This window comes from Anabrus simplex, chromosome 1 (assembly GCF_040414725.1).
Source record: "Anabrus simplex isolate iqAnaSimp1 chromosome 1, ASM4041472v1, whole genome shotgun sequence".
NCBI classification, from domain to species: domain Eukaryota; kingdom Metazoa; phylum Arthropoda; class Insecta; order Orthoptera; family Tettigoniidae; genus Anabrus; species Anabrus simplex.
In genome coordinates this window covers 26542870-26567412 of record NC_090265.1, presented here as the reverse complement: position 1 = coordinate 26567412, position 24543 = coordinate 26542870, and the positions used below count along the sequence as shown (strand labels likewise).

The window sequence follows — 24543 nt, the reverse complement described above, 5'->3', positions numbered from 1 at the left end:
TTGGTTTTGTTATGATCACATTTAATTTTTACTATTGTTTTTGTGAGCAGTACGAAAGCATAGTAGCACCCCGGGTTCCCTGGGGAAATTTATTAAATGCAGTGAAATGCATCCCTCAGCCCTTGAACCCATAAGAAATACTATTTTTCTATTTTCTCCCCGTTTTTGCCTTACACTTCAGTGCTGAGGTTTTTTATGTGCTGTAGTTTTCCTCTGATTCTGTGCAAACCAAAAATAGCCCCTATAAACCCTCCATCCTGCTTTACTTCATTAAAAAATTTCCAGCTTAGTTTCTTCCGCTTTTTATGTTGAACTTAAATAATTACAAATTTATGTGCCGCCGTTTACCCGTGATGGTGTTGAACAGAGCCATTTGAGATGGCAACCCTGTTGTCCTAAGAGCAATACTGTTTGGAATGAACTATAGGTATTTGAAACTGTCCACCATTTCAAGGCTTTGACCACCAATTTTCACAATGACTTTGCTTTGTCTTTCTCCTCTTGATATCACCATGGTCTTGTTTTATTATCTGTGCTGATTTTTATACCATACTTTTCAATTTTATCATTCATTGCATGAAGTTTTCTTGTACTTCTTTGCTGTTTGTTCCCTAGACCACAATATCATCTGCAAATAGTAATAACTTCATCTCCCTATAGCATTTCTTTGAGATACACAAGTAAATTCTTCACTAACAAGTTCTCTATATTTTCAGGAAACTTTCTGCTTTTGTGCAAGAACTCAACAAGGATCCTGTGAAGCACCGACTGACTGAAAATGAGTAAGTTAATTGAAACTGAGAACACTGATGCTAAAGAATTTTAAAATATATTCTGTGCTCCAGTGGCACTTTGCAATATTGTTAACCTTTGTATAGTTAGCAGTTGGACCCTTTTTGTCCTCATACTACACTACACATGTTGAGGTAGGCAGCTGATCATGTTCCATGAATCAGAGAATCTATTTTATCTCTAAAGTTTTCCATTTTTCTTAATGTGTACATTTCTCAATTCATCTCTCCTTGTCTTCTGTAACATAATTATCAAACGTAGCCTGTAAACGTCCAGTCTGTCAACACTATTTTATTTTATTTACAAAACTGCCTCCCAGTGGAGGTAGCCCCAAAGGATTCAGTATACCCACATGACAATATTAATTAGCATTATACAATATTAATTAGCATAGAACCACAACTACAGGAAGAACAATATGGATTCAGAGAACACCGATCAACTACCGATCTCATATTTGCACTTAGAATACTGTTAGAAAAGCATTGGGAGAAGGGCAAAGACTTAACACTAGTGTTTTTGGATCTCGAAAAAGCATTTGATAGTGTTCCAAGGACGACTATATGGGAATGTTTAAGAAAGAAGAATGTACCCAAAGGGCTTATCCAGAAAGTTAAAATGCTTTACGAAGACTGCTGCAGTTGCGTACAGATAGGAAACGGTAATTCTGATTGGTTCCAAACCACTAAAGGAGTGCAACAAGGCAGTACCCTTTCACCATTACTTTTTATCACTGTCATGGATGAAGTCATGAAAGAAATTAAGCAGAAGAACAATATGGACATCAATGCATTTGCATTTGCAGATGATGTAGTAATTTGGGGAAATACAGAGAAGGAAGTCCAAGAGAGGCTGAACACCTGGAATGAACATTTGAAAGCACACGGATTAACAATAAATAAATCGAAAACTGTTACTATGTCTGTCAACAGGCAGAAGAAGAAAGGAAAAATAATGCTGGAAGGTACACAACTGGAAACAGTAGACCAATATAAATATCTTGGGTGCATCATTTCAAGTGATAACAGAATACAGCATGAAATTAACAACCGCATTCAAAAATCAGCTCAGTTTTACCATCAAGTTCGGAACCTTCTCTGGAACAAACAAGTTCCCTTAAGATCAAAGCAGATTCTATTCCAATCATACTTCACCCCCATAATAACATATAGCCTAGAAACCTGCACAACAACCCAACAAGTGGACAGCAAACTACAAGCCGCAGAAATGAAGTTCCTACGAACTATGGTACAGAAGACAAAAAGGGACAGGGTAAGGAATGAAAGAATAAGGGAGCAAGCTGGTGTGTACCCATCCCTGAATGAAAAAGTGACAAGGGCCTGTTTGAAATGGTTTGGCCATGTCAAACGAATGGACGATGGAAGGACAGCAAAACAATGGCTACACACAGTCGTGGCCGGAAAACGACCGGTAGGAAGACCTAGGAAGAGGTGGCTGGACCAAGTGAAAGAGGACATAGGAACAAGAGGAATCAGCTGGGATGTCGTCTTGAGAGAAGAGTGGTACATGGACAGACAGAAGTGGAGAGTGCTCGTAAACCACACCCGGGCAACTGGAGTGGAAAACTGATGATGATGATGATGATGATTATAATTATACCAGTAATTACAATATTAAAATATAATAATATGATGTAAAATTTCAAACAACACCTAGAGATGTGGATTAAGATGATGATTCAGAATTTTACAACTCTTCTTTAGTACTATGGTGACTATCTCATCTCGTACAGAAGTTGGAATGTATATTTTTTTCGAAATTTCTAAAAAGAAACAAGGTATAGCACCTCGTGCTCCTATCAGTAGACCTATTAATCAATGCATTTGAGCTTATACCTGTCTTTGAAATAATTTACGGTAGGTTCATAGATAACTTTCTTTTCTTTATCCACCTCCTCAGCTTGTCAAAGACCAACCTCGAATCGGACAGAAGGGTCAATTATTATGCCATGAGTGATAAATGAAATTCAGGAAACTCAATTGTAAGATTACTAGTGTTTCACCCCAGTGCGGCGTGGGCTCATCAGTTGGATACTGCACCTTTCCGTGACCCAAACCATACAGCCAACTCGCTTGTTGATTGTATCTGTATTAAATTTGAACATATCTTTGTACTAATCGTGTATAGAAATGGGAACTGGTATAAACTACAAGCTGACGGAGCGGCTAGGGTCACATAGCTGTGAGCTTGCATTTGGGAGAAAGTAGGCTTGAATCACAATGTCGGCAGTCCTGAAGATCATTTTATGTGGTTTCCTGTTTTCACTTCAGGCAAATGCTGGGGCTGTACTTTAATTATGGCTATGGACACTACCTTTCCGATCCTTGCCCTTTTCCATCTTGCATCGTCCAAAACCTTCGATATGTTTGTGTGACATTAAAGAAAATTGGGGTAGATGCTCCACCTAATCAACACTTCAATACACAGGAAGAAATATTTATTTCATATTTCATATCTTCCCCTATTTTCTTTAACGTATTGCCTATATCAGCACAGAATGAAAATAATTAATTATGATGTTAGAGTGACGTTAACCAGTTTGCACATGACCTGATTCTTCTCCTCTAATTCATTGATGATGGTTGATCCAGGGTGATATTCACTGAATGTTGCAGGTTGAACGAGGTTTCACAGGATGTCCCATTGCCGGTGAGGAAGGAACACTCCGTTAGGAGCATCCCACCAGCTCGCTCCGGATCCAGCTCCTCTCACTCGTCATGGGGCTCTGATTTTGACGACGATCTTGATGACAGCCATCCTGGAAAGGTGAGTCTGTGTTTACCCAATTATGGGTTCCTTTGCTTGTTCCTATCTCACTATACATGACTTGGTTTTGATTCTTGTTTGTTCCTTTACATTATTTATAATTTTGTAGAGCTGGTTAACTTTTTTTTTTTTTTTTGAAAAGATGAAGGCACTCATAAAAACAGCAGCATGGCCCTATGTTTGTTCTTTTTATTAATTCACAAATATCTTTACTGATTTCAGTAAAACTTAGTACACTTCTTTGCCTCCATCTCTTTGCCATGTTTTATATTGTGGCTATCACAGATGTCAGCTAAACTGCTCACCTGATCATGAAGAATGAACCACTACATACTGATCAAATTAAATTTTTGAAAATAAAAAAAGGAGGCTTGTAGTTCTATGTGACTCCTGATTTGATGGTAAATGGGATAAAAAGTTAAGTTGTGTGTTTCACTAATAGGAAGTGTCCTCTTAGTTTTAATTATGTGTTAATGGGGGGGGGGAGGGGTGAAAGTACCTTGTGGGGAGCAATGTAAGTACCTGGGTATTAATATAAGGAATGATCTTCATTGGGGTAATCATATTAACGAGGGTGTTAAGAAATGTTACAGATCTCTTCACATGGTTGTGAGGGTGTTTTGGGGTTGTAGTAAAGACGTAGTAAAGAGGGCATATAAGTCTCCAGCAAGGCCCCAGTTAGAGTATAGTTCCAGTGTATAAGACCTATACCAGGATTAATTGATACAAGAACTGAGAAATATCCAAAGGGAAGCAGAAGGATTTTTTCTTAGTGATTTTGGAGTTTGGGAATTGAAGAGGGCAAATTGGAGAAAACAATGGTTTTAGACTTCCAACTTTATCTTCATACTTCTTTTCTATTTTTAAAGACACCATTCATCTACTAACGTCATTCCATGCCATCATTGCACTGACTTAGTGGAGCAGCTCGTCTCGTTATTCTCAGGTCTTTCCAACCCAAAGTTTTCAATATTTTCATAACGCTACTCTTTTGTCGGCAATCGCCCAGAAAATATTCTGTTGCTTTTCATTAGATTTTTTCTGGTTCTCAAATCAAGTAATTCTGGTGAGGGTCTCATACACTCAAATCATACTCTAGTTTGGGCCTTACCAGAGACTTATATCAAATACATTAGAGACAATACGTGACACTCAGCAAGATATCGAGGGACAGCTATTAGAGCTCTCTCTAGCGGATTGACCTGAGAACTTCTGATTCTGTCATAAGAGTACGTGTATTTGTGTGTGAAGTTTTTGGTGTTATTTATGCGTTTTCAGTGAGTAGACATAATTAAACAGTAGCATGTGTCATTCCTTGATATCTCCTCTCAACATGAGGGGAAAGGTATGTGCTGTTTGGTTGCAGTAACTATGAAGTAGAGAAGAATGCGCGGTCTTTCTTTCGTTTCGTCGTGACAAGAAAATGTAAGTAATATTGTGTTTGCATATATATTCTTCCAGTGACAAAGAGATTTTTATAGTACTTCATAATCTTCTGACCTGCTCGACCCATATTTTAACTGGCTTAAAATATAATACGCATATTTTATTGTATAGTGCAGCAGTTAACCTTCAATACTGATGTGTTGTTGTAGGTGTGATTTGTGGGTTTTGAAATGTCACAGAAGTGATTTGGATAAGGTGTACAAGAAAGAAGGGACGTTATGCTTATATAAGAATTATAAGATCTGTTCAGATCATTTCCAGGCCAGCGACTTTAAAAATCCTGAACAAAATATGGGTGACTTAAGAAATGTACACATTTTGTTGAAGGAATATGATGATGCAAATCTGCTTTACCCTGATGTAATAGCAAGTATTGCTTATAGGGAAGTTTTGAATGTTTTTGAGGCTAATTTTATAGATTTTCTTTCTGTTAGTAGGCTTCATGTTAAGAGGAAAATTATCCAGCTTTTAAATGTTAATTCATTGCATCATGTGTGTAAGGCATGTACCAATATTTTTATTGGCAGGTGTCTTAATGTGATGATAAAATGTTTTTTAAAAAAATACAAATCTAACCATAAAAGTTCAGGCAGGAATGACAAAGCAAAAAATTTAATGCATAAATGAAAGATCAAGCCATTTCACAGCATTCCATTTCACATCTTGTTTATATGTCTAATTTCAGTCTTTGAATAATAACCTTTCAAATAATTCTTCATTCATTTATCCAGAATTGCTTTAGCAACTTCGAAGTTAAAATCTCCAAAACACTTTCTTTCTAGACGTAATTTATTTATCCATTTTCGTATATGCATTTCCATTGATATTTGAATTTAGCGCGACTTTTCAGGTCAAGTCACTAGGAGCGCCACCGTCGAATTGTCTCCCATTTTAACAAGGCTAAATCCGTGTCGCGCATTGTCTCTACTGTATTTGCTTATATGCCATCTCCCTTACATCTTTACTTCTTCTTCTTCTTCATGTGCCATGTCCTCGCAGAACGTTGGCGATCAGTAGCATGATCTGTTGTTTGTTCATAGCTGTTCTGAACAGAGTAAGCTTTGTCACCCCAAACCACTGGCTCAAGTTGCCGAGCCATGATGTCCTACTTCTCCCCGGACCACGTTTTCCATTAATTTTCCCTTGGAGTATTACTTGCAGAAGGTGGTATTTAGAGTTCCGCATCATATGACCAAAGTATTCTAGTTTCCTTCTCTTGATGGTAGTGAGAATTTCTGGTTCTTTGTTCATACGGTGCAAAACGTCTATATTGGTCATTTTAGCTGTCCAAGGTATCTTAAGCATCCTTCGGTACGTCCACATTTCAAATGCTTGCAATCTCTTGCACATGGTCTCAGTTAGTGTCCATGCCTCAACGCCGTACAACAGAATGCTGAAAACGTAGCACCGGAGTAGTCGTGTCCGTAGTGAAATGGAAAGGTCACGGCTTGTCAAAAGTTTCCTAAGTCTCTGAAAAGAAGTTCTGGCCTGCTCAATTCTGCATCGGATCTCGTGAGTAAGGTCCCAGTCATCATTGATGTGACATCCCAGGTATTTAAATGTTGCCACTCTCGCGATCTGTTCCTTCGCTGTTGTGAGATTACCTCGAATGCCATCTTCATTCCTACTTATAACCATCCACTTGGTCTTCTTTACATTAAGCTTCAAGCCCATTGCGCTGCTGGCTTCAGTGACAGCATTAAGTAGTTCCTGTAGATCCTGGAGATTGGTTGCAAGTAGCACAGTGTCATCGGCGTACCTGATGTTATTTATGATGAAACCATTAACCACAATTCCTTGAGTCTTTCCGTAAAGAGCATCTCGAAAAATCTTTTCTGAATAGATGTTGAAAAGCATGGGGGAAAGAATACAGCCTTGGCGAACTCCTTTCATAATTGAGACTTCTTCCGAGACACGACCATCAACTCTTATGCCAGCACACTGGTTCCAGTAGAGATTACCAATAATACGAATGTCCCCAAAACACCCTCACAACCATGTGAAGAGATCTGTAACGTTTCTTAACACCCTCTTTAATATGATTACCCCAATGAAGATCATTCCTTATATTAACACCCAGGTATTTACATTTCTCCCCATGAGGTACTTTCACCCCCCCTCCCCCCTCCCTCAACACATTAATTAAAACTAAAAGGACTTTTCCTATTAGTGAAACAAGCAACTTGACTTTTCATCGTGTTTACCATCATACCACTATCTGCTGACCATCTCACAACATTCTCTAGGTCTTTTTGTAGTCACTCACAAACTTGCAACTTATTTACTACTCTATGCAGAATCACATCTAATGTAAAAAGCCTTATCTCTCATTCTAGTTCTTTACTCAAATCTGTTATATACGTAAGAAAACATAAATGTGAACAGGAACAGAATTTCATGCTCTAGAAACCCATTTTAGTAAAACGTACCAGTCTGTTAGGTCATCAGCTTGAAGGCTGATGGTATCCTTAAATAGCACCACCAAAAGTTATGTGGTTATAGGGAAACCATAAAATCTGGTGGCAGTATCAAAATAACGCATACTAGGCAAGATAAGGAGCAAGGTAATTTGCTATTCCTTTTATCATGGGCATTGGTATTGCAGCGCGAAGTGACCCTATGAGTTGGACCTTGCTGACACTCAGGCGCTCTGAACGTCTATATCCAGCAGCTCTGGCACTGTTACAACTATAAATTAGACTGAGACTTGAGTGGAGACTACATTTCGCTCTCGTCTGTGCCAAGACTTTTTTGTTTCACGTTGCACCGATACAGATAAGTCTTATGGCGACGATGGGATAGGAAGGACCTAGGAGTGGGAAGGAAGCAGACATGGCCTTAATTAAGGCACATCCCCAGCATTTACCCGATGTGAAAATGGGATCCCATGGAAAACCATCTTCAGGACTGCTGACAGAGGGGCTCAAACCCACCATCTCTTGGATACAAGCTCACAGCTGCGCGCCCCTAACTACATGACCAGCTCACCCGGAGTGCCAAGAAATGTGCATAAAATGAAGTGTTAGAGTTTTAATACTTGTGTGTTGTTTATAATGGAAAATAAAATATTAACATGGACTTGTTTTTGGACTGGAGCTCTCTCTGGAGTTAGAGTCATCAATTTCCCCACATCATTGTAACCATGGCAACCAGTGTCCATCTATGTACACTAGGTCAGTAGCGTCATCTTCTCACTGTGCACTTTCTTCCTGTAAATAAGAGCTTGAGAAAATCTCATATCAAGTGAACCTTGTTCTACTCCTCAGTCCAGAATTATAATCATTGAACTGGCCAGAAAACAAACCCAGGGCTTTAGAATTAGGGTCCTCTACACCACAGGTCCAGCTAATAATAATAATAATAATAATAATAATAATAATAATAATAATAATAATAATAATAATAATAATAATAATAATAATAATAATAATAATAATTTTATGAGGAGCCTTCGTTGCTCAGGTGGCAGTGCTCCGGCATCTCACTGCTGGGTTCTGTGGTTCAGATTGTGGTCACTCCATGTGAGATTCATGCTGGACAAAGCAGAGGTGGGACAGGCTTTTCTCCAGGTACTTCGATTTTCCCTGTCATATTTCATTCCACCAACACTCTCCAATATCATTTCACTTCATTGCCCCAGAGGAGTGCAACAGGCTTTGGCAGCCGGCATAATTCCTGTCCTTGCTGCTAGATGGGGCTTCATTTATTCCATTCCTGACCTGGCCGAATAACTGGAAACAGGCTGTGGATTTTTCATGATATTTATGAGCTCTAGAATTCCTTCATTTTCTCACAAATCATAAGCCTTACCAGTCTCTTGTGGATCCATTCATTTTCCTTTCAGTATATAGGAACTCTTTTATTCCCCCCTGTGGATGGAGTCCCCTTCCATGTCTCAAGAGACTAACTAACTAACTAACTACGAAAGGTTTCATTCTGTACCCTGAAAGGATAGGGCGGGCCTCCTAGACGGTAACACCTCTCAGACCAGAGAGATTTGTAGCGGTGTGAGGGGGTTGGCAACCATGGCCTATACTAGGGACTGTCCCGGCAGTGCAGGAGAATGGAAAACGATTCTCAAGGCAGCCGACGGTGGGGCCAGCCCCTCTTCATCTCCCAAATACAGAGCCATAGAGCCATTGTACAGCCATAGCCACCCCGTCCTCTGCTGAGTTGGTCAGTTGGAATTCAGAGCAGCGTAGGCTTATACCTATTCTGCGTCCGCTATCTAAGAGGGTACTTAGAAGGGTTCAGCCATGACGAATAGAATACCTAGTGTGATCAGTTTCCTCTCTTAACATTGTCGTTGGTGGCCCCGCCAGAGTGTGGCACTGCAATCGTAACGAACCAAATGCAACAACACATGTGCCAAACTGTCGACGAAGGAAATAGCGTGCGTGCGTAAAGTCATGGTAACAGTTTTGATGTGCATCAAGGGAATTGGTTTGTTTTGATGTTTTCTGAAAGTCTGTATTAATATCTGTGTGGTACTTTGCATATGCAATCAACAAGTTTTCTATTATTTTGAGAAAATGTCGTACTCTTTTGTTCTTGGTTGTAAATGGTGTTTCGTAACGAAGCCTGATGGCAGAGCATTTTTTATAATGCCGAAGGAAAATAATCTTTTTGCAAAGTGGACAAGTGTTATTCTGCGGAAAGATAAGCAATTGTCAGCCAAAAGCAGGATATGTGACCTGTATTTTTTGACAGATTTAATTAACTTATAAAGTCAGACTGTTTCATTGTGAATGGTAAAAACGTTGAACTTCCTCGTGTGAGATGGAAATTAAAACCAGGAGTGGTGCCTCATATTTTTCCAAATTTACTGAAATATCTATCCACTGAGTTAAAATTGTGAAAAGCACCCAGTGGGAAAAGGAATTAAGACAGTATCAAGAGGATAAGGAACAAATTTCATGATGTAGGTGAAGCAGTGAGCAGTAAGGTCCAATGTCAGCCTTACTTACTGGTCCATGTAGGTCCTTGGCCTCCTTAATCACCTGCCTCCATTCGTCCCGGTCCTCGGCTTTCCTTCTCCAGCATTTAACTCCCATCTTTCGATATAGTTTTTCCTTCTCTTAAGACATTTTTCTCGCTGGGTCATCACCATGTTATCCGCTTTTCCTGTGGTATGTCTTAAGGCATCCGTAACATTTGTCTTTTTACGAGGTAGGGGAGTTAACGCTACGCCCAACCCCCAACCTGGAGGACCAGGGTATCACTCTTAGTCTGGATCATCACCTTAGACCTGTCCGGCTTGGGTAGCCCTACCAGGAGCACGTGCTCCCGCCGGCATAGCTCTAAGGATCATTTGAACACGCAAGCCTCCAAACACCCGGCAAAATGTATTTTGCCTTCGTCAAGGTGGTGATACCTTCGGGAGGTCAATGTCAGCCTAGTTGTAGTCAAATTCACGGCCAGTTTAGTTCTTTTACCGATGCCCAAAAGCCAATAGTGTCTCTCAAAAGGCGACTAAAGAATGCAACTCGTAATTTAATGCAAGCTAAATACTGTACATCTTTCCCGACAGGGCTAGACTAAGAACATGGAAGGTTTAATGTTTTCTGTGCTCTGCTTACCATGTTTTTTGTAAAGCTCAATATTGCTTTCGCTCTCCATAATGTTCCATTTTATCTTGTGTGTTCTCTTATCAAAGTCCAAAGTTCATGGGGACTGAGAATATTACTTACAACTGTCTGACAGTATTATCCATAAGTCTAAACAACTAGTTGTTGTTTGCGTATACACTAAAACAGATCAAAAATTAGATGTATGGCTTTTCCGGCGTTTGCTCTATTAACCAGCGTTTCGTCTTAGGTCTGACACTAGACTCTTCAGAGTGGGATGTGTCAGACCTTACCCACTGACGCTGGGGTGTATGCAGGTGAATCTATCTATCTATCAAATGCTTTCATTCCCCACCCTGATGGGGTGGGGCGGGCCACCTAGAGGGTGTCGCCCTCTCTCTGGCCAGGAGAGATGACGGGGTTGAGAAAGAGTGAAAAAAGAAGGAGATGGGGAAAAGGTGGTTTGAATAAGTAAAGGAGATGGGATAAAGGAAGTGTAGGTTCTTTAGCGCTTTATTGACAGATTTACATAGTCTGCGTTTATTGACAAAGTTGCATACATATATACAGAGCTTTATGGATGTTTATGAGAGTTACATGAGCGATTTTACAACCAGGTTGCGTATGGTGATGTGATGAAGTGACGGGTTTCGTGAGGTGGAGGGAGGATGTGAAGTGCTAGGATGTGATACAGGGATGAGAAGTTTACCAGGGAGGTGAGTAGGAGACTTAGGAGGTTAGATGGAGGAGGGGGTAGTGGGAAGATTGCAGGTGGGAGTGGTGGATAGTTGCTGGTTGAAAATGGTGGAAAACGGAAGGGTGGACTGGGAGGTTGCTGAGGGGGTGCAGGCCGTGGGCGTGTGCGGTGGCGGGGTGATTTATGTTGGTCAGTGGATAAGGTCTGACACATCCCACTCTGAAGAGTCTAGTGTCAGACCTAAGACGAAACGCTGGTTAATAGAGCAAACGCCGGAAAAGCCATACATCTAATTTTTGATCTGATTTTTGATATGCTCTATTGGTGGAAAAGAATCTAATTCCCTTCATGGGAACTTAGAATTTCCATTTGGAATTGCTAGGCGGGCATTGGTTCCATTGTGGAGTTTTATCTCCCGTATGCAGTTATCAGACTGTGCTTCATAAATAAGCTTCTGATAAGTTCACCTGCATACACCCCAGCGTCAGTGGGTAAGGTCTGACACATCCCACTCTGAAGAGTCTAGTGTCAGACCTAAGACGAAACGCTGGTTAATAGAGCAAACGCCGGAAAAGCCATACATCTAATTTTTGATCTGATTTTTGATATGCTCTATTGGTGGAAAAGAATCTAATTCCCTTCATGGGAACTTAGAATTTCCATTTACACTAAAACAGCCGACCGTGATTGGCTCCACTATCGCTGCCCTTTAACTCAGTGATTTATCTCTCCTAAAGAATCTCTATTTCATCTCTTGTCTTCTAAATAGGGTTGGCAGTCCAGAACAGTCAATTGTTCCAGTACATTAGGAGCTTAAATGGAGTGTTTCAGTACAGTGTGCCCAATAATCATGTTCAAAGGCTCCTTTTAGGTTAATATGAAATACACATAACTTGGTCTCAGTGGCAGTACAGGTGTTTAAAAGTAACTAATCCAAGGATATTTTCACCAGTTGAATGTATCGGCCTGTATTGTGAGTAATTAGGGCCAGGGTAAAACTTCACGGCACGCAGTTGGAACTCTGAAATAAGCACCCAAAAAATCATGTCTAAATGTTGTTTTTAGGATAAGAATGTTTTCATTCATTCTGAAATACACCTGTCTCAGTTACACTGCCAGTAGATGTGTTTAAAAAATGTCACAATGTTATTTTCATCAATTAAAAATATACTCGCACAGTTGAAGAAACATTCGTCAGTACTCTATTTACGTACATAACATACAAGTAGAACACGAAAATAAAAATTAACCTATACAAGCAAAACAAGAAGATAAAAATTACACTATATACAAGCAGAACAGGAAAATAAAAATTGTGGGATTTTTAAGTTTAAAATGTCTTATCATTGTGCCGGTTGAACATTCCTTTGCAGACAAAATAGAACATAGTAAATTGCACTTCACTCTGTCTGGTTTTATTCTAGTAAAAAAATCCTAAACAGGACTCCAATGCGACATTATGCAAAGTTCACCATCTTTCATACGGTTATATTACTAGGCTTCATTGAAAACACTCTTACAAAACAGTTGAAAACAAAACAGAACACATTACATTATTCACATGTACCGAAGGCCAGTTGCCAGTCCAACGGAACTCACAGAACAAAGAGGATGTGACAGAACACGGAACACTCCAGCAAGTGGCGGCACACAGCCGGTATCGACAGTCAGCTAGTACCGTAGTATTCACAATTCTTATTTTTATCATCCACTCAATTCAATACATGAAATGTTTCTTGTCTCTAAAGGGACATTACAATACAAACGTTAATTGGGACATGTTTCACTCGCTGTATCGATCATCTTCAGCCATCCCTTATACAATTTCCTCAAGGGTGAGTCATACATTAAACCTTATTTATAATAATTTTGTTCATTGAAAATATTTTACACAATAAATTTTTTTCATTGCTTAAAAAGTAAACAAGTAAAATTGACAATTAAATTGTATCATTAATGGACTAGACGTTAATGACATAATATTCATGTCCAAGTCATATTAAATATGCCAGTTAAATTGAAAGATCTGGCTAATTCTCGTCTGTTTCTTGATTTTTCAAATACTGTTAATGTATTTATTGGAGTTTCAAATGAAATTAGTGAAAGTTAAAGGATTAAACTTGCAGTATTTTTTCCATTGTGTTTTTGTTAATTGAGAACTCCATCATTATTAAGGGATGGCTGAAGATGATCGACACAGCGAGTGAAACATGTCCCAATTAACGTTTGTATTGTAATGTCCCTTTAGAGACAAGAAACATTTCATGTATTGAATTGAGTGGATGACAAAAAAAAGAATTGTAAATACTAGTAGTAAGTTCAATACAGGTAAAAACATGAAATTGGTCTTATGCAGTAGGTGAAGGGCAGTGCATAGTGGCGCTTCTGACGGGACAGCGAGTCACTGTCTCGGTCTCGCTTGAGAATGTTTCGGAACAATTGACACTTGGTGTTCCGGAACAGCGGAACATAACAGTGTGCCGGAACAGGGACATAGTGTACAACCCTACTTCTAAGCCCAAAATCATATCCATGATTCTGTGCTTTCTTGTGTAACGTAAAAAATGTACTCACACAATTTTTATGTAGTATGAAATCTTGGTCATATAACCATTAAACATCTGGTTATGTAACCTGTCTGTTATAAGCACAAAAGAGGATTCCTGTTTACAGTCGCTCATTTTGTTGACAGCCCGTGTACCAAGGTCAAGCGTGCAGCGATGTTCTGATATCTAAATTGATCATCCTGCAATGTTTCAGTGCAGTGGGTCTGACCTGACCCAAACAGTTCTGTTAGGAGTGTTGTGTAGCTGCCTATAAATGCTCATTATCATTGTACAGTTCCAGTTTCCTAGGTATTGTTAATGAGTCTCTTCCACTTTTTTCTGTCCATACACAACTTGTCATGGAGAACACCATCCATCCGTTCGTCCGTCCGTCTTTTAGGTCTTCCTGCAGGTCTTTTCCCCTCCACCTGTCTTTCCAAATTTATTCTGGTTGTTCTTGTAGACTCCGTCCTCATAACATGCCCATACCACCGTAGTCTGGACATGCCGATTCGGTCTAATAGGGATGTCTTTATTCCGGTTTCTTTCCTCAACTCCTCATTTCTTAACCTGTCCAGCTTGGTCTTCTGTAGGGTGGATCTAAGAAATTTTATCTCTGATGCTTTCAGTCTTGATGAATCTCTTTTTATGAGGGTGCACGCTTCAATACCATAGGTTAATATTGGTATGAAATAGCTGTTAAACATAATCAGTTTGGCCGGTTTTTGGAATCATGTCATCCCATAAAAGTGTTCTTATTTTTTGGTAGAATTCTGATCCTTTTTGCACTCTGTTTGTAATTTCCTCTCTGACCAAATTATCACTGGAGACTACACTTCCAAGGTAAGGAAAACTCCATACATTCTAACTTGTGGTCTCCTAATTTTACACTTGCTGGAAGCCCATCTCTGTTGACTGCCATCACCACTGTCTTGGTCTCACTGATGTTGAGGTTATATTCCTGGAAGTAGGATTTCCATATGTTGAGTCTGGTGCCTATAAATGCTATGGTGAGGGAATAGTTATATCCCCTGTTGATTTTTCTGATGACATTCTGATGTATTTTCCAGGAAAATGGTGTCAAGAGAAGTGATGCTCTGTCAGTATCTCCACAACCGACTGCACCTGTTGACCGCACCAGTCCCAGACTTGCACCTGGAGTTAACAAAATTACCATTCCACAAAGTTTTAATATAAAGCCTCCTGTGATAGCTGCAAAACCAAAAGGGTTAGCAAAATTACCAAATCAATCAAAATTTAACAAAAGCGAGCAGTTAAGAAACACAAAACCAGAAGAAAAATCAGTGATTTTGATCACAGAAACTGAACCATCAGAAGAACAAAAAACTCAACCAAGTAATTCTATATCAAGACCATCAGTGCCTCCATGTCCTCCAAATGTGACACCCAGCCGCGCTGTTCTGCCAGAAAAACCCAACTTACCCAAACCACCAGGAAATATGTAAGTCATTCAAATATTTATTATCAAGCATATGACATTACACATCACTGTCGCATGTCAAATAAGGATGAGCTGTGGTTTAATAGAAAAATTGTTAGCGTAAATTGTATAATATTGTATTCTAGGAAAATTTTCTTCTTCTCTTGTTAATTTAAAATTTAGTGCCTTACAGTAATGTATTTTAGTGTACCATTTGCCACCAAGGTAGACACCTCATTTGCAAATAAAGAGATTTTGATTTGATTTGATTTGATTTGATATATAATGCAACACATTTTTTTTTTCAAAAAGCAGGTTGGTTTTATTGAGGATTCAAATACACGATGTTATTCCCCAATATTTTTGCTACAATACCCTATTTTTCAACATAATCTCCATTCAATGCTGCAGCCTTACACCACCATAATGTAAGGGCCTGTATGCCTGCATGGTTCCACTCAACTGGTCGATGTCAGAGCCAGTGTCCTGCAGCATCGATAACTTCCCTGTCATTGCAAGTAATCAGCTTCATTTTCCGTATCAAAATTTAATCACTAAATTTTACACTATTGAGAATCTTCCACCGTTTTGATACTTTATTTTGCCTTTTGGCAAATTTTTTATTTATATGTTAACAGTACATGTTTCGTTCCTTGTTTAGGACATCCTCAGCTGTTATAGTGGCTTAGGTGAATGGTTAAAATTTTTAAAATACATAGATTTACAAATACATTGATTCACTTAAAAACTAAATACGAAATAAGATAGATGATATTAAAAACAGTGTGGGGTTAGTGTGTTACTGGTATGAGAGCAGATGATTACATGGTTGATTGACTTAAAACTATGTCTATTTATTAGAATAGTTGTTCAAAAAATTTTTCACTTTGTTACATAAAAAGTCTGTATGCAATTAAAATTCTTTAAAAAAATGTTTGACTTGATAGCATTGTTCGAACTGTTGAAAGTTTTTCTTCCTTTCCTTCCAGGTAAGTTGGTGTATGTTGTGTGCTTGCTTATAGTGCTTTTGACTGAGTCTAATGTGGAAACTTTTGGAGCTGATTGCTGATCTATTAATGTGAAGGGAGCCTCGTTTCAAATTTCTGAAATGAAATAAAATACGGTAGTGGGAATTTGTTCGAAAGCTGTGTCTTTGCGTAATATAGAATGTATAAAAAAGTTCATTTACCTTGCTATAGCTATACATTCTATATTACGCAAAGACACAGCTTTCGAACAAATTCCCACTACCGTATTTTATTTCATTTCAGAAATTTGAAACGAGGCTCCCTTCACATTAATAGATCAGCAATCAGCTCCAAAAGTTTCCACATTAGACTCAGTCAAAAGCACTATAAGCAAGCACACAACATACAACAACTTACCTGGAAGGAAAGGAAGAAAAACTTTCAACAATTCGAACAATGCTATCAAGTCAAACATTTTTTAAAGAATTTTAATTACATACAGACTTTTTATGTAACAAAGTGAAAAATTTTTTGAACAACTATTCTAATGAATAGACATAGTTTTAAGTCAATCAACCATGTAATCATCTGCTCTCATACCAGTAACACACTAACCCCACAATGTTTTTAATATCATCTATCTTAATTCGTATTTAGTTTTTAAGTGAATCAATGTATTTGTAAATCTTATGTATTTTAAAAATTTTAACCATTCACCTAAGCCACTATAACAGCTGAGGATGTTCCTAAACAAGGAACAAAACATGTACTGTTAACATATAAATAAAAAATTTGCCAAAAGGCAAAATAAAGTATCAAAACGGTGGAAGATTCTCAATAGTGTAAAATTTAGTGATTAACTTCCCTGTCATCCATGAAGTGCTTCCCGCAGAGTGCATCCTTCGTTGGGCCAAAAAGATGGAAGTCAGGGGGGCGAGTTCCGGGCTGTAGGGTGGATGAGGAAGAACAGTCCACTGAAGTTTTGTGAGCTCCTGTCAGGTGCGCAAACTTGTGTGAGGTCGTGTGTTGTCGTGGAGAAGGCTCACCATGCTATTCAAAATCAAAATCTCTTTATTTGCAAATGAGGTGCCTACCTCGGTGGCAAATGGTACACTAAAATACATTATTGTCAAGCACTAAATATTAAATTAACAAGAGAACAAAATTTTCCTATAATACAATATTATACAATTTACGCTAACAATTTTTTCTATTAAACACACAGCTCATACTTAGTAAATTTATATTGTTTACAAAATTCTACTAATAATATCTCCTGTACTACTTACAAATATAGTCAACTGATATACTTTATGTGGAATTACTTCAAATGATACTGTACAACTGGTATAAGATTAAAATTTACATTGCATTTATTTACTTGTTTCTTTTTTCCCTTTACCCATTCTGGAACCTAAGTAGCATAACGACTTGCTGCGTCTTAACCAGAGCCCCTTTTGCCACCACTTTTCAGAGTTCCTGAAGGGCCTTCACAGCTACCGTAGCGGTCCCAGGGCCCTCGAAGTCCCCACTGTACTTCACCCCTACAGGCAGTCCCCTACTTTGGCTGTCCAAACTCCTTAGACTAGGGGATGGAATTAATTTATTCACACATATTTTTTATTTACATTAACCTGCACTGGTCGAATGCCCTCTAACATTTCATTTATTTTCTCTGTTGCTGTTTATTCTCTTCTTGAATATCTGTACAGATTTTGGAAAAGGATCAAACACTACCCCTGGTAAACTGTTCCACTCCTGTACACCCTTCCCAATGAATGAAAATTTACCCCAATCGCTTCTACTAAAATTTCTTCTAATTTTACATTTGTGGTCAGTCCTGCCGATATAATTATTTTCCAACTGAAGCCTCTCACGGATATCTCCCCATGCTGCTTCTCCTGTATAGGCTCTATATAACCCTGTAAGTCTAGTTTTCTCCCTTCTCTTACTTAAAGTTTCCCACCCTAGTTCCTTTAACATTTCTGATACACTACTCTTTCTCCTGAAATCCCCTGTTACAAACCTTGCTGCTTTCCTCTGCACACTGTCTATTTCTTTTATTAGGTATTCTTGGTGAGGATCCCAAACACTGTTTGCATATTCCAATAATGGACGAACCATACTTAGGTAACTTTTCTCTTTTAATTCTTTGTTGCATCCTTTAAGTAGCCTCATTATGACATGTAATGATCTGTATGCTTTCCCAACAATGTCATCCACATGACCCTTCCAGTGCAAATTACTTTCAAATTTTACACCTAAGTATTTGCACTTGCCATCTTTTGGGATAACTACCCCATCCAAAGTATATTCAAATTCAGTTTTATAACTCCTGTTTGTAAATGTTGTAACAGTTGATTTGCCTCCATTAACCTTCATATTATTCTCTTCAACCCACTGTTGGATACTCTCAAGGTCCCTTTGTAATTCTGAACAATCCTCAATGGTATTTATTTCCCTATAAACAATTATGTCATCTGCATACAACCTTATTTTTGATGTTATATTATTCCCTAAATCATTTACGTATATTAAGAAAAGTAACGGACCGATTATATTACCCTGTACAATTCCCTTCCAAACTTTCTCTTCCTGCGATATGTTATTTCCTACTTTGACTTTCTGAACCCTTGAATTTAGAAATGTTTTCACCCAACGTGTAACCCTTACGTCCAGTCCTATTCCCTCCAATTTCTTTAATAATATTCCATGTTCCACTCTATCAAAGGCTTTGGAAAGATCTATGGCTATGCAATCTAACTGGCCTCCTGAATCCAATTGATCTGATATGTCCTGCTGAAATCCCACCAGTTGTGCCTCACAAGAAAATTTCTTTCTAAATCCATACTGGCTCCTCATGAACCAATTTTTATCATCACATATCCCTCTGATGTACTTTGATATTAAACTCTCCAGTATTTTACAAACTATACTGGTCAGGCTGATTGGTCTGTAGTTTTCTGGTTTCCTTTTATCACCCTTTCCTTTATAAATTGGTATTATTATAGATTCCTTCCATTCCTTTGGTATTACACTATTATTTATGACATAGTCAAAGAGAAATTTTAAATAAGGCACTATGTACCACCCCATTGTCTTTAACACCTCCCCAGTAATTTGATCACTTCCTGCTGCTTTTCCTTGCTGAAGCAGTTGGATTTCTCTGAAAATATCTTCATTTGTGAATGAGAAGCTTCTTGTTTCCCTCTATGTCTCTCCTTCTGTATCTTCTGTTTCGGTTTCCAACTCCTGACAATCATCTACTGAATATCTGAATTCCTTACTAAAGAGGTTTGCTTTCTCAGTATCTGTTAAATAGTGTTCACCCCCTTCTCCCACCATTGTAGGAATTTGGATTCCTTTTCCTTTTTGATTCCTGATATATGAATACAGCTTTTTCCATTTCCCTTTGTGGTCATTACGCTCTTGAAGAATGCCGTTCATATAATTCTCTTTTGCTTCCTTTTTCACTCTATTCAGTTCCCTCATTAGCTGTTTTCTAGTGTCTTTACTCTCCCTACCTTCCTTGATTTTTCTGTTTACTATTCTACATTTTCTTTTTAATTTTCTTATTTCCCTTGTATAATAAACAGGGTCTGAGGTCATTTTACCCTTCTTAACAGGTACAAATCTCTTCTCTCCTTCCCAAATTATTCCTTTGAATTTAGCCCAAAGTGTATCCACATTACTCCCTTCACTTATCCAACAACTGAATTGTGATTTAAGGTAAGTCCCAAATTCATCAACTTTAGTTTTTCTGTACAATTTCTTGTCTTGTGTGACCCTCTTATTAAGCCTTTTTGGTACCAGTCCTACATCCATTATTACAGCCTTATGGTCACCTATTCCTTCAATTACCTCAGTTTTATCAACAATTTCCCATGGTTTAATCAAGAATACATCTAGTAAGTTATTGAGATGAGTTGGTTCTTGAACTACTTGTGTAAATCCTCCGACAGGTCGCCATATATATTCTGCAAGCACCTGTGAAAATCTGTGATGCCCCTATTTTTTGCCAAAAGAAACTCAGTAACTTCTCTCTGTTTGGTATGCACCTCCCCATTACAGACGCCATTTTGAAGGCTAGTTATAGTGCTGCCACCTATCAGAAATTAATGTAACTCTACAAGACGAAGTGGGAATATTCAAAGATGTCCCATGTGAAACTCCAATTTTTAAAACCAAAATTAGCCGAGAAATAAAATGTGTTGCATTTTATATTGAACACCCCTTGTACAAAACAAAAATATTTATAGATGTAATCTAAGAGCTCTGGTTTAGTGTCCAAAAATCTTTGTGGTTTACAGGAACTCAGAAGGCATTCAGAATTTCTCTTTCATTTCTTCTCAGTGGTGAGCCTTCCAGCTATTTTCGCTTTTTGCTAGTTGCTTTACGTCGCACCGACACAGATAGGTCTTATGGCGATGATGGGACAGGGAAGAGCTAGGAGTGGGAAGGAAGCGGCTGTGGCCTTAATTAAGGTACAGCCCCAGCATTTGCCTGGTGTGAAAATGGGAAACCATGGAAAATCATTTTTAGGGCTGCCAACAGTGGGGTTCGAACCTACTATCTCCCAAATACTGGGTACTGGCCGCACTTAAGCGACTGCAACTATAGAGCTCGGTCCAGCTATTTTCAGTATTGAGTTTAGCCCATGCCAGTTGCCTTTTCCAGCTTTTTCTCGGTACTTAGCAATTTCACTCACCATATTTCATGTACCAATTCTCATCGTCCTATTCTGGCTAGACTGTCATCTTGAAATCCATCCAGCTTCTCTTTCATATTGTCTCTGAGTGATATATTATTAATACATGTAATAAATTTTATCTTAGGTTGTGTGTTGACTTAAATTTACAGTAGTTGGAAATTCTTAGGAAGTATTTATCCACCTATTCAATATAGTAAACTGTATAAACATGATGTCCAAAGGACTTACAGGGTGTATCGTGATGATGTTACAAATTTCAGGGGTGTTGGAGGGCGGCAAATTTGAGATAAGGAGCCATATTCCGGAAATGATCGAGTCAAAAGTTAAGCAGAATTCTACTCAATTAAGTCCGTTTACCTGCACAAGTTTCACAAGCTGCTTCGTTTACAACAAATGTTTGAAATGAGGTCCTCCTGCATCAACGCACAAAGTTCTGTCGTACCTGTTTGAATATCCCTGGTGTCGTTTGAACTGTTAAGGATGGACAGACGTTAAACAACTTGGATTATTAATATCTGTTGACTCAAACATTTCCAGACTATGGTTTATCTCAAATGGATCCATTTGCCATCCTCCATCGTCCCTGAAAGTTTGTAAGATCATCACAGATACAGCCCGTATTTTGAAATATGTTAAGGTCATCTTCAGGTTATGATACAGGAGATAAGACAGACACATAACAAACAGTACATATAAATAAAACAAATGAGAAAGAAAGAATTTTCCAGTATACTATAAAAGCTACATTTTAAAATGAAGAAGGTTTAAAATATCTATGACTGGTTTACGATCTTGCTGTGTATACTATTGGTGATGATTTGGCTAGAAATAAAAATCCTCTCGACGTGGTGATGGTAAAACCAGATGAGCTCTATGGAGAAGCTGGGTATTAGTGATCACGAAGGTGTTTTTGTCGTAGTTAAAAATAAATGTGATAGAAAGGAAGGTCTTAAAAAGTAGGACTATTAAGCAGTATCATATGGCTGATAAGACATGCATGACGGAGTTAAAAAAAAGGTAATTATTATCAGTGGAAAATGGTAAATAAAAATGTAAACAGACAATTGTTGAGGAATGTGAAAAAAGGATTGTACCATTAAAGGTGGTAAGGAATGGTAAGGATCCACTATATTATAAAGGAGAAATAAAGATACTAAGACGGAAGTGCAGATTGGAAAGAGACAGAGTTTGAAATGGCTGTGGAAGTAAGGAGAAATTGAAGGAAGTTACTAAGAAATTGAATCTTGCAAAGAAGTCAGCCAAGGATAACATGATGGCAAGCATAATTGACAGTCTTACAAATGTTAGTGGAAAATGGAAGTGTATATATAGGTACCTTAAGGCAGAAATAGTTCCAAGAAGTACATTCCAGGTATCATTAATGAACAAGAGGAGTGCGTATGTGAGGATCTTCAAAAGGCAGAAGTATTCATTTAGCAGTATGTAAAGATTGTTGGTTATAAGGATAATGTCCAGATAGAAGAGGTGACTAATACTAATGAAGTATTGAAATTTACCTATAATAACAGAAACATTTCCAATAAGATACAAAAGTTGAAAACTAGAAAAGCAGCTGGTTGATAAGATTTCTGGGGATATACTAAAGACAATGGGTTGGGATATAGTACCATATCTGAAGTACTTATTTGATTATTGTTTGCATGAAGGAGCTATACCAAATGAATGGAGACTTGCTATAGTAGCCCCTGTATATGAAAGAAAGGGTGATAGACATAAAGCCAAAAATTACAGGTGAGTCAGTTTGACATGTGTTACATGTAGGCTTTGAGAAAGCATTCTTTCTGATTATATTAGACATGTTTGCAAAATTAATAACTGGTTCGATAGACGGCAGTTCACGTTTAGGAAAGGTTATACCACTGAATCTCAACTTGTAGAATTCCAGCAAGTTATAGCAAATATCTTGGATTCAGGAGGTTGAATGGATTGTAGACTGACTTATCTAAGGCATTTTATAGGGTAAAAGGTGAAAACAACTCGAGTCCTCATCCCAAGGTGGTGCAAGTCTTTTCAGGCACACCTCCAATGGAGTTAAACTGCATGTACCAGTTCAACCACATACCAGCCCTCCTGCCATTCTTAAATTTCTGGCAGTACCATGAATCAAACCTGGGCCCCTGAGGACGGCAGCTAATAACACTTACTGTTATGCTACGGAGGTAGATATTTTATAGGGTAGATCATGGGGGACTACTGGGAAAAATTAGTGCAATTGGACTAGACAAAAGAGTGACTGAATGGGTGGCCATATTTCTAGAAAATAGAACTCAGAGTATTAGAGTAGGTGAAGCATTATCTAATCCTGTAAACATTAAGAGGAAAAATCCTTCATGTTCTCTTATAGTATGTAAATGATATGTGTAAAGAACTGGAATCAGAGATAAGGGTTTTGGTGGATGATGTTATTCTTCAAAAAGCCTTATCTCTGATTCCACTTCTTTACACATATCATATATATAAGGAAACATAAAGGTCCAATAATACTGCCCTGTTAATTATTACAGTGTCAGATAAAGTTTTGGCTACTGTAATGCTCCGAGTTCTATTTTCTAGAAATATAGCCACCCATTCAGTCACTCTTTTATCCAGTCCAATTGCACTCATTTTTGCCAGTAGTCTTGCATGATCTGCCCTATCGAATGTCTTAGAGAGGTCAATCACGACACAGTCCATTTGATCTCCTGAATCCAAAATATCTGCTATATCTTGCTGGAATCCTACAAGTTGAGCTTCAGTGGAATAACCTTTCCTAAACCTGCACTGCCTTCTATCGAACCAGTTATTAATTTTGTAAACATGTCTAATACAATCAGGCCCTCCCAAAACTTACATGCAACGTCTGCAATTTTGTATATGTTATTGTATTGAATAGATGGACAAGTATTCATATAAATTCTTGCTAATAATGTTTGACTACAGTAATATAAATTGCTCTTGAGGTATATGTTTTCTGTATCTGAGTCACTAACTCAATTGTTGTTCATTTCAGACATGGAAGTGACGTAGTGGGAAACCTCATCAGCAATTTAAACTTTAATGCAATGGTAAGTCGAATTATGTGAATGGAGCAATGATGGAGGTAAGATAAAATGTTCCAAAATATTTAGGCTCTGAGCAATAAACAGTTATGAACATAACTAATGGAAAGGAACAAACAGGTGACAAAGGGTGCCATATGATAATTTTGAAAGGAAATAAATCTGATTCCACCTTATTAAAAAACAATCAGATTCTTAAAATTCTTTAACTTATTATTATTATAACATAACAAAATGCGTATTTTCTAGTGAACATTTGTTTTTAATGTATTGGCATTTGGGGATAAACTGAGAGAGATGTTCAGAGGAGACTGGATCTTTGGAACACCAAGTTTAAAGCAAGAGCAAAACAGTTAGCAGGACAAATACACCTTGTAACGTCACCCTCGAGGGAGAGAAAATTGAATGTGTGAATACGTTTAAATATCTGTGGAATACAATATCAAACCTCCTCTGCGAACCATGTGACCTTGCCGTGTCCCAATGATGCAGATAGCCGAGCCGCAGGTGCAACCATATCGGATGGGTA

At 38.2% G+C, this 24543-nt stretch overlaps 1 protein-coding gene across 1 annotated transcript in view; it reads left to right on the top strand.

Annotated features, from left to right (window-relative positions):
- The window catches only part of LOC136883524 (B-cell linker protein), a 323973-nt gene that overhangs the window by 175584 nt on the left and 123846 nt on the right, over positions 1-24543 (top strand). The window contains exons 4-7 of the mRNA XM_068229921.1: positions 717-782; positions 3429-3579; positions 14906-15297; positions 23966-24020. Of these exons, the coding sequence (XP_068086022.1) occupies positions 717-782; positions 3429-3579; positions 14906-15297; positions 23966-24020 (664 nt within the window). The remainder of the gene's footprint in view (positions 1-716; positions 783-3428; positions 3580-14905; positions 15298-23965; positions 24021-24543) is intronic.